Below are 11400 nucleotides of genomic sequence, written 5' to 3'. Positions count from 1 at the left end.
ACACGTTGTACTATTTGAGTAACAGTACTTAATATTGCACCGCTGCCAAAGAATTTCCATGAATACCAATCATCATATTTGGGACTTCTTATGAGTTAGGATGGCTTGTCAGACACGCATATACAAGACTGGGTGTTTGCTATTTAAATAGCATGTGTGAATATGTGAATTATTACTAAACTACAGAATACTGATTTACGTTTGCAAGCCAATGATCATCGGCAGTAGTTCAGTCTGGGGACTTAGGTTTGGAACCTGAGGGTCGCCGGTTCAAATCCCGGTTTGGACATAGTCTGGTAGCTGGAGCAGTGGTGGTTCTAGACCACTTTTACTGAGGCGGCCAAACTGGGGCCAATTGTTTTGTCAGAGGGGAACATTAAACCCAGATGAAAAATAGACAAAGATGATCGCTTTAAAATATATATATATTATGCCAAATAATAGCGCACATCATTAAATACCATGATTTATATTTGTTTCAGTAACAGTATTTAAAACTAGATTGTGAGTCCGGTTGTTGAGTCAAATACTGTATATGTGTTATGAGGGGGGGGGGGGGGGGGCTATTCCTTTTGGAGGGGTGGCCACAGGGGGGACCAAGCTCCATGTTAGAGGGGCGCTGGCCCCTGCCTAGAACCGCCCATGAGCTGGAGAGGTGCCAGTTCACTTCCTGAGAACTGCTGAAGCACCCTTGAGCATGACACCGACCATCCCACTAACAGCTCAGGAGTGCTCGCCCCCCCCCCCCCCACACCCCCCTCTCTGACATCTCTCCATTAGTGCATGTCTTTAGGATCCTGTTTGTGCATGTGTGTGTATTTCAGCCTGTGTGTGATCTCCATAATAATAACAGTGTAAAATTGAATTTCCCCTTGCGGGATCAACACAGCTTCTTCTTCTTACTTAGTACTTTGTTTTGTTGTATTGAATTGAATTATCTTGTAAGGCGTTCTAGTCATGCCAAGTTTCTTGTGCACTGTGGTACACACTAAACCCAGTCTGAGACCAGTTGTTGATTTGTCTTACATCAGTTAAAAAGAAGAAATTGGGCTATTGGACAACATACAGACTGATCTCCTTTATTAACACACATCGGGGATAAAACAGTGCAACCATGTTAAAATAGACATTAAGATGCCTACAAACTTACCGAAGGTATGACAAACAAATGGGAGCTCAGAAATACCCCAAGGAGTCTGGATCTGCTCCCTACCATGATGCCAATGGTAAACCAACACCGGGCTTAATAACAATACATTTAAGTTCAGCAGAATACTTGTATTCACAGTCAAACACACATTCATAAAATACACACAACGGGGTTTTTTCCTCTTGCAATGGAGGACATGGCAATGCTCCCAACTGAACAGAGTCTCTGAAACAGGTTGAGACAAAAAAAAAATAAAAACAACAGCTGGTTCATATACAGCATCCCTGATCCCTTTTAATCTGCAGTGGCTACATGAGACTTCTCAGCCATGCTTCTGCCTAAAATCTTGCTACCCAAAATGAATCCAAAGCTCACCCATTATTTAATGTTTAAAATGTGATCTAGAAATTTAAATCCGCAACAAGCTTGCCAAAAAATACGCTTTTAAAAATGATGTTTTAGAGTCACCAAACATCTGCGAGACACTTTAAAAAAAATCAAAACAAGTTACTTCTACTGTCTAGTGTCCAGTCGTGTGTGTAAGAGTAGCTTTAATACCAGACTTAACACCTGTCGTATAAGTTATTCTATCACGTGGATGAAGTATAGGATATTGCATCATTAGGATGACTTTGAGTGTTCACACTGAAACACTTACGCGCCCACACACATACACACATTCACCCACACACACACGCACACACACACAGAAATAGACCGAGAGCGGAAAAAGGAGGAGACTCAGGAGCTGCTGCTTTGTGCGCCTGTGTCGTCCTCCTGCTTCAGCCGTTTCTTGGCTCTGATTTCATTCATGGCTTCTTCTATAGAGCGAGTGTCCCTCTTGTTTGCAACCGGCACTGGGAGACAGAAACACAAACGGTATCAGTCAAATATTGGGAGGAAAAGTAAGCTGATGTTTTCAACTGGCCGAGTCAATAAAACAACATTTACTCACCACAGCCGTAGGCGCTGTTGGCCTCAAGTGTGTGCGCGGCGTCTTTTGCAGCCGAGGTGCCGATCAGGTGACTGTACTTGTCTCTGTAGTTTGAGTTGGGACACGCCTCAGACTTCTTTGTCTGACTGGCCGCTGTCTCTTCCAATGCGGCTTGTTCCTTCAGGGAAGAGAGTGATGGAAATTTTAGTTTGAAAACAAATCCAGGATGATTGACTCTTTTCTGTGGGGAAAATAGTTTTCATTGACTAACCTGATTGAGGAAAACTGAACACCTGAACAACTCAACATGATTCTTTTAGGGAGCGTCAAGGTTTAGTAAACGTGATTTTCTTTATCCATAAGTACTGAAGCCCTAAACAGACACGCATCCTTACGTCTTCTTCATTCTTATATTCATTTTCTACTTCTCATGATCTGAACTGATTTTTCTCGTCATCTTGAGATACCAGTGCTGGTTTCTCGCGATAAGTTCATTTCAGCTGTTTTCTCTAGAAATGGACCTTTTTTTTTTGGTTTATTTTGGAGCTGCTTTCAATTCAAGACATTAAGCGGATAGAGTCAGAAATCTGGGAGAGACCGATAGTGGGGAACGACACGCGGGAAAGGAGCCACAAGTCGGACCCTAACCCGGGCCGCCCGTCCCGGAGGACCACGGCCTCGACACAAGGGGAGCGCGCACCAACCACTAAGCCTTCAGATCTGGACTTCTTTTTCTTTTTTCATTATTTGAAGCTAACAAAGCTTGTTTTCTCGTGATATCTGGACAATTTTCTGGTGATAAGAAAACAAAACAAAAATCAAACTCGTCATGATATGCCGTGCTGATAATCCCACACTTAAGAGCTAAGTTAAGCTTATTTCTAAATTTGCTTTTTGTCTCTTGGGACACAAGATGAAACAGGAAAGATCTCAAGAAAACAACTGAAAATTACTTTTTATAATTGGAAAATGGAGTTCATAAGATGTGTAATAATAATAATAATAATAATAATAATAATACATTTTATTTATAAGTTTTTAAAAATTTAAAAACTCAAAGACACTTTACAATAGTTAAAACATAAAGAACAGCACAGTAAGGACAGACTAACGGACATCGCAACATTACACACAAATCATAAAGATAAACTACAGAAAACAGAAAATACATCACAATTCTGTATGGATAAATTTATGTATGGATAAATGTCTTCTCAGGGCTTCCATACTTATGAAGACTGAGACAATCCGTCTATTACAGCTGGCTAAGAAGAAGTGCGTATCAGCCTCTTTCAATACGATTTACTTTGTGCTGCTGCAGCCTTTACTTTAACTTTAACTATAGCTGTGTTGAAGAGGATCCAAGATCCAGAAATGTTACTTCATTGATGGAGGAACAGTAAGCTCTTTTTCAGACATAACACTGACATGTTGAAGTGTTCATCAGATGAATGTCATGGTCAGAAGGTTTTTGAAGGGGCTTCAATCAAATCAAAAGAGCATCCAGTCTTACCCTTAGTTTGCGCCTTTCCTCCGCCAGCTTGGGATCCCACTCCTCTCCTTTGCGATAAGCTTCCAGCTCTTCGTCTGACGGAGCAAACTCCTGCCAGTTAACAAAGAAGACAAAAGTCAGATTTCAATTCATCATTTGACAATCAAACACTCAAATAAAGATGGATAAAATCAAAGTCAGACCTTCTTGAAAAGCATGACATAACGGCTCTCCTCGTCCTCCCCGAAAGAAAAAGAGGTCAAACCAGCGACCTCTGAGACATCATGTCTACAACACAAAGGGAAATGAAATGTAAACAGCTGTGAGCGAGGGGGGAAATAATGTGTCGCGCCTCTTTTGGGCTTATTGCAAATATCTGACGATTTCTTACAATATACTCCTTTCAATCTTCCCCATGGGATTGTATTTTCGTTTCTGCTGTGAGCTGTCCTGTATGAAATCTGACACCTCCTTCTCCATCTAACGAAGAGAAACAGGACGTTTCCTGTTATTATTTCAAGGTACAAAGAAATGCAAACTGTGGTGCAGAGAGAACACAGGAGCTACACTCAGTGGACACTTTGTAAGTAACACTAAGTAACAACTGCTTTGTCATCTATATTACTTTTAATGTGTTTTTTTGGGAGGTATGTTTCTGATTTCCTGACAAATGATCTGATTTGAGGACAAATCCTCATAGAGATTTTAAATTGAGGTAATAGGATTATATTATGAACATGCATTACATTGAGAGATGTGTTCATGTGGACCTAAAAATACATATTTGATTGAATTTTCACATTTCCAAAAATGACAGCAATAAGTCAAAATGATAAACTTTGTAAAGGTTAAATATAGCGCAGAGTAGGGCTGGGCGATATGGACCAAAACTCATATGGCGATATGGCTGAATGGCGACATTCAATATATATCAATATGTATTTTATTAACAGTGAAAACACATGGCAAAATAAACTACCTGTTTGTGAATTTAAAAAGTAATATTATAAAATAAAAATGTTCCTTAAATACAATAAAAGAGAGAGAGAGAGGAGGAGCAGGGTTAAGAGGGACAGACAGTCATCATCATCAGTGAGATGAGAAAAAGGCGACCTGGCACCTCTGTAACGTTATTTTAATGCAACTTAAACTATATCCATATTAACGATATTGTCTTACCCTATATCTTGTTTGAAAGTATATCGATATATCTTAAAAACTCGATATATTGCCCTAGCGCAGAACAGTTGTTTTTGGTTTGCAGTAAGATTTGCAGGTGTACCTTACAAAGTGGACAGTGCGTGCATAATCAATGTGTTAATAGACGTGACATTAATCGTTCACCTTCTTCCTGAATTCAGCTTTCTTTCTCTTCTCGTGCTCCTCCATCTTCTTGAGTCGTGCAGCTTGCTCTGAAAGGAACACAAGTCACGTTTCTGTTGTGTTATGACATTTGCTTATATCATTTTTTAGAGTTTCTGTTGTGAACGGAGATCCTGAAGCAACAACCGTTCTACTTGTACGACTTGAGTCACAAAAAAAGGTTCCTTTATTCTGAAAATACACATTTCATCATCATCATTGGATCTTTTATGTGTTTACATGGAAACAGAAAAGAGGTATTTTCTATCTTTATATCTCAACTATCTTGAGAATCATGTTGTTGATACATCTACAACCTGAAAAAACATTATAACACAGTCCAAACTGGTTTACTGCTGCAGGATTTCAGGTGTTATTGAAATAGTTTTTTTTATCAGATGTAAGTGTAATGGAAAAGTTGTTGCAGTTCATATCTATGAAAGTCACAAAGACGCTTATAATTACATATAAATAAATTACAAGTTTTTGTTATTTACACATTTTCTTGTTGTCATTCAATTTTATCTTCACAGAAACTACCAAAAAACGTTCTTGAGAAAAAAAGAAGAGTACTGTAAATGCTCAGTAGGAGTTTTAACAGTGATTGTTGTTTACAGAGCGTTTAAAGTGGTGATTGTATTAAAGTATTAATGTCTTTTAATCCACTCTTTCAGCTGCAGCACAAACATATGAGCGCCATTTTCATGAGCAACCTCCAACAAAGCTACTTAACAGAGACTCCTGTGATTGAGCAACATCGTTCCTCCACATCTCTGGAGTCTGACCTCTTGTGTTTCGCGGGACATGCGGGTCAAATGTCCCGTAGAGGCGGCGCAAAACCACGGGACAACTGCGTTATACCTGAAAGCTCATCTGGCCAATGGCAGCCCCCAGACACGCTCTCTCCGTCTGTCTTATAAATCATTGCTGACTCTCTAATCATATCAAATTCAACCAGTTCTAAGCGGGCCCCAAATGTTTCTTTAATTAAGCAATACATTAAGTACCTCGAGCCTTTCGTCGGCTTTCCTTGTCGCCGACGGTTGGAGGCTTTTCCATCGAGTTTAAGATTGAACCTAGGAGGTCTGCCATCTTGGAATGAAAGGGCAGCTCGCTCAGTCTGTTGTTGTTGGTTGCAGCTGTAAAGGCTGCGCATGCGCAGATGAGCAGAGTTTTTCCTCGCTGTGTTAAAAATCGGCATTTTAAACCTCTGTCGCCATCTCCTGTGGGAGGAAGTTGTATTATTACTACGGGGGGAATGTTTACAGACGGCCTGTGTTTGTTTGCTCGTATTCTATTAAAAAAAAAATCATAAAGGCCTAGAAAATACAGTGTCGTTTATTTTTTTCACCTGTACACACCAACCTTACCTGTATAATATTTATCAATCAATATGTATTATGGAAATCTGCACTTTCCACATGGTGCGCTATTGTTTACATTTACAATTACCAAAAAGTATTTTTTCATTTTGCATTGAAATTTTCTTGAAACTGTGTATTTATCGAACCACAAGAAAACCATTTAATGCCATCATTTATCACCATAAGGACTGTGCATGATTTGGATTGTCTGATTAAATAAGTATCTGCTTCTATCTTCTTTTTTTTGAAAACTTGCATTTAAATTAAGAAAGTTCTAAAGCCCTCTTTTGCCTTATGATGATACTGACTCTGCAGAGTTGCTGTTTCTCGTATTAAGTTGTCTTCTTTGACCAATGGTGGAAAACATTTTGAGTAAAAAACAAGTTTAAAAAAATATATATATATTTTTTTAACATTGATTAATTTCCAATGGGATTAACCTGAGTTGGAGAATAAACAGGCAAGCACAATGTATCATACATCTTTTCATAGGCACTAGGGGGCATGCTGTACAAGTCAATGTCTCTGTGTCCCTGCCTTCTATTGTTATTTTGTTAACAATCCTCCCCTGTGTCACTGGAGCAGTGTGTTTGTGCACTTTTATTGTAGTTCCACAGCATCAGCAATAATACATGAACTAGTGCTATATTCAGATGTGGGCAGCTCAGTGGTGGAACACAGGGCAGCTCTGAAAACACAATAAGACAGCTAGAATTGGACTCTTAACTGTGTCTAAAACAAAAACATTCGCCAGCACTCCATGTGTTTTTATATCTTTTGGAAGGCTTGTTGTTGTGAAGGAGAGCTTTTGTGGTCTATGTGTACTCCTGTGTCCAGCCATAGGGGGTGTATAGGTAAGAACTAAGGTCCCTTTTTGTATTCAGAATATGGGCTTGGTGTATGGTGCATAACATTTGCTGTATACCTGGAGCAAGTTGGAAAATAAAGTATTTATTCATGACCATTTTTTTGTGTGTTTGGTTCTTTTTAAAATGCCCCCAAACAACTGGAAATTCTCAAGCTCTAGCTGTTGACTAGGCTGAAAGTTGCTATTCCTGACCTTTATTACTCAGACAGCCATCATTCAGCCATACTTTGTTATTGTGATTTGCACAGAGCACGACGGACTCCTCCCCCGTGGTGGAAATGCTGTATAAATGCAGCATCAGCCTGTCCACAACAGTGTCTGAAAGCTTATTGGTACCCAAACATGAAGGGACTGAGCTTGGTTCTCCTTGTGCTTCTCCTGATGCTCGCAGTTGGGGAGGGTAAGCAAAGAATGGATACACACATTTTCTTACAGTGCAAGATCAAATCAAGCAAACCATGACATTGTTAATACTCAAACTACACTGTGCTCATACTGGGACTGTTGTCATGTAAGGTCAATGTTTGTCAAAAACAAAAAAATAAGCATTTGTTTTTCTTCTAATTGTATACAGGAAATGATCCAGAGATGCAGTACTGGACTTGTGGGTATAGAGGACTCTGCAGACGGTTCTGCTATGCTCAGGAGTACATCGTCGGTCATCACGGTTGCCCTAGAAGATACAGGTAGGCCTGCGAACATCTTGAAAGATTAAAATGCAGAAATATGTTGACTACAAAAACAAAGGGATAAGGGAACCTGTTCTGTTGAAGGTAATGAAAAGAGCTCATAACAAGGCTTCTTTATGTTGCACTGTGCTCATTTCCAGGTGCTGTGCTACGCGGTCTTAGCAACTGTTGTTGTCTGAAGATGTCACAGCATGCAGGCTGACACCTTCAGAACAGGATCCATGGTCTCAGACACAGCATTCTTCTGGATTAGACAGGTTTCATTTCAGTCTGCCCATCTTTGAGTTGCCTTGGGATCTGACTGAATGCTTTTAAAGTGAACTTCTTACATGAGCAGTTATTATGTGTGAAACTGCAACCCTGTTTTGCCTATTGGAGTTATTGCTGCCTGAATGAAAACTTGTGAGATCAAGCCTGTATTTGATAATCACATTCAATAATCAAACCTGTGTGAACAGTTTTCTCCATTCTGAAATGTAGTGTTTCCAATAAATGCATTAAAAAATACTCATGTTTGGTTTGTTGTTATTTGGCACTGTCTACTTTAAGTACACTAAACCAAATATAAAGCAATGTAGTTCTTCACTTCACATCAAACATCCAAAGTGAGTGTTTACACCTGTTGCGAAGCCTGACCTCTGAGAAATATGAGCATGGAAAGCAGTCTGAGTGGAGCGTGGCATGCATTTGCTCAGCCCCGTTCCGACATGAGACAATGATGGTCAAGTGACCAACCCAAATAGCTGTGATGGAACAGAGCTTTTGTGAATGAAGTGTAATGTCTCTTGTCTCTGTTTATGTCATCTCACCATTCTGTCTGTCTGGGCAACACTGTCTGGAACAGACGGACAACGTCACAACCTGGCAGTCACGATTGCAAAGCAAATCTATTGTCATATTGTCTGCCTATCTCTGACTGTGAGGCTGAATGTCTATGTTTGTCAACTTGCTTTGTGGTTTTATTTTTCTAATAGGAGGGAATGTTAGCATAAAGCAAATATAATCACATTACTTTAAGTAAACACCAGTAATGCCGGATAAAACCCTGGCATTATTAGTTTTAAAATAACTAATAACCAAAAATCTTTAATTAGTATTTAAACGTTAATGTTTGTCAATGTGGTTACAGAATATTGTTCCAGAGAGCCCGGACCTGAAGATGGTTAATGACCGGACCAGGCTATGGTAGGTGTTAAAGGCATGGATGCTATTTGTAAACATGAGCCACTGTATTGTGCCCTGCATTGTCATCTGGGTTGAATCTTTGTACTATTCAGACAGCGCAGCATGGCCCAACTACAAAAGGGTAAACCCCCCTCCCCCGACCAACCTGTTTACACGAGGCTGTCTGTCTTCACAAAGCTGACAGCAAACAGCTTAGAACAGAAAGTTATGACAGGGTGGAGGATTTTTTTTTTTTTAACGTATCCATGTTGACTTGTTTTATCGAAAAGACAGGAGGGTTTGTAGATGCAGTTGGTTAAACCAACTGAATCCCATTGAAATAACTTAAACTTTTATTAGAGCCCAAGTAAGAGCCAGTTTAAAATGGGACCTGGTAAGAGTTTGTCTTGTGCTCGTCCTCATGTCTGAGTGACTTGTCTTCATTTATTTGTTAAACTGTAACAGATTGCGACTGTGTTGTAGAATTAATGTATAGCTCATAATTCACTGAGCCTAAATTAAATTGATTGTTTGACTTGTCTCCGTCCTTTAAGTTTACTATTTGAGCATTTGACCACATAAAACTGTCTTCTATGAAGGATTTTTAAGATGACCTGCTACTCTGTTTTCCCTTAGACTTATATTTTAATTGAAAACAAAAGCAGCCCATTAATAGAGAGGTTAGATGGAAGATGGACCCTAGACAAAGGATAACCGAGGAACGGCAACTACCAACAAGCAAAAGATGGTAAAGAAGAGCGGCTTCAGAAGGTCCAAAGCACCAATTTAGTGCACATCCAGGGAGAAACCAGATGCAAGCTTAGAAAATGAGCAGCTAAGACGATTAAAGCTCAGAGCAACGCAGTGCTACAGAGCCCACTGTTATAGATGATGAAATAGAGGACTCAACAGGAAACGAAGACGAGACAAAGAAGTCCTTTTGTCAGTAAAGGAATGACGGTTTGAGCCGAAGAGCAAGAGAAGGACTAGCTTTCCTAGCAGGAAGTGCACCACCAGCAGCAGCAGCACATCTGGTATGCAAGTAGTGAAGCCACAACAGGAGGAACATCATTGAGAAACCAAAAGCCAGCATCAAGAAATCATGATGATCTGAGCAGAGCATGCACCTAATTCTCTAGAATCTGCTGCTCCGTTCAACGTCTTAGGGAATACCGTCTAAAGGCTTTCTACGACCAAATCAAATCCAGACTTGCAAACCTGAGGAAAGCAGAGTGGATTGTAAAAGAAGACAGCAGAGAACCTCTTCAAGTATCCCCCAAAGTATGTCAGAGATCTGCTAGTGAAGAAGACATTTGGGGTGTTTGTGACAGCTGCAGAGGAGTTGGAGAACAACTCAGTGACAGCAACAAGAATATCCCCCTTAATGGCCATGTGCCCATTCCTCAAGAATTTTCCCTCCAATTTATTACTGCAACACTTTCGAGCAGAAGTCTTCGTCAGTGTGTAACCGGCATTATTCACAGGTGAGACTCAGCATCTATATGAACTTGAAAGCCGATAATTACATCTGCAAATGGCTAGGTTTTCCTGTGTGCTTTTGTGATGCCACCTTGTTTGGAGAAAAAAAACACATTTAAGCTACCACTGAAATGGATCAGCTTGAGTAGGGACCAGATGGGTTCAAAGCTTCAACTAAAGAGAGGAAAGTGTATTTGTTTTAGAAGCAACAAGAATAAGGGCGCCAAATAGCTTAGTGGATATTGTGCGCCCAATATAAAGAGGCTGTAGTCCTGTGCCTCATGTCATTCCGAAAATTCAAATCCCTGTTTCCTACTCTATCCAATGACCGGCCCAAAAAGAAGTAACCAACATGTAGAAATTACTTATTTCCTCTTAGCCCATAGGAACTGGGGGAGAGGACAAATCGAGAAGCAATCACCATTGGGCCATAACATGGGCCAACATGTAAAAGATCCACAGTTAGGCTAAGCTTCCTCATTAGGTCCACTTTCGACATCCTACCAAGATCCTGAAATGTACAAATCTGGTTTGGCTCAAAACCAAACTGCTAGCTCTGGGATGCCCAGGACCCCAGCATTGACAACATCTAAACAGGCTGTAAACAAGCTGTGAGCCAGGGCAGGTACGGATGTCCCCACAACTGGCACTTAACCAAGCTGGGGAATGAAACATCAGTCAAACGGAGAGGTCTGTCCTGACATCTGGATGTGAACATGCAACACCAAGGTAAAACGAAACCAACACTTGAAGTTTACTTTAAAGATCACCAGAACCTCGCCCTAGTCAGATTTGGTCCAGCGGTTCATCAGAGCCACGGTGGTGATCACGGCCAAAGTCCCTGTCCCCTGAGACGTAGGCGCGTAGCCTATCCATGAGAGGAAGGTGGACTGCAAAG

At 40.4% G+C, this 11400-nt stretch overlaps 2 protein-coding genes across 2 annotated transcripts; one reads left to right on the top strand and one right to left on the bottom strand.

Annotated features, from left to right (window-relative positions):
* Window positions 1-1063: 1063 nt before the first annotated feature.
* On the bottom strand, window positions 1064-6095 carry spag7 (sperm associated antigen 7). The gene is made up of 7 exons (XM_061054742.1): window positions 5946-6095; window positions 4921-4988; window positions 3968-4056; window positions 3780-3864; window positions 3598-3687; window positions 2106-2262; window positions 1064-2007 (listed from the first exon to the last, which is right to left on the bottom strand). The coding sequence occupies exons 1-7, from the start codon at window positions 6028-6030 to the stop codon at window positions 1892-1894; spliced, it is 690 nt and encodes a 229-aa protein (XP_060910725.1). The 5' UTR covers window positions 6031-6095; the 3' UTR covers window positions 1064-1891.
* A 1345-nt stretch (window positions 6096-7440) lies between these two features.
* Window positions 7441-8137, top strand: defbl2 (defensin, beta-like 2). Its single transcript, XM_061054743.1, has 3 exons — window positions 7441-7570; window positions 7745-7856; window positions 8000-8137. Exons 1-3 carry the CDS (start codon window positions 7513-7515, stop codon window positions 8019-8021), a joined length of 192 nt encoding a protein of 63 aa, XP_060910726.1. The 5' UTR covers window positions 7441-7512; the 3' UTR covers window positions 8022-8137.
* Window positions 8138-11400: the final 3263 nt, after the last annotated feature.

This window comes from Labrus mixtus, chromosome 14 (assembly GCF_963584025.1).
Source record: "Labrus mixtus chromosome 14, fLabMix1.1, whole genome shotgun sequence".
In the NCBI taxonomy this organism is placed as follows: domain Eukaryota; kingdom Metazoa; phylum Chordata; class Actinopteri; order Labriformes; family Labridae; genus Labrus; species Labrus mixtus.
Note: the sequence above shows the minus strand (reverse complement) of the source record. Positions and strands in the feature narration are given on the sequence as shown.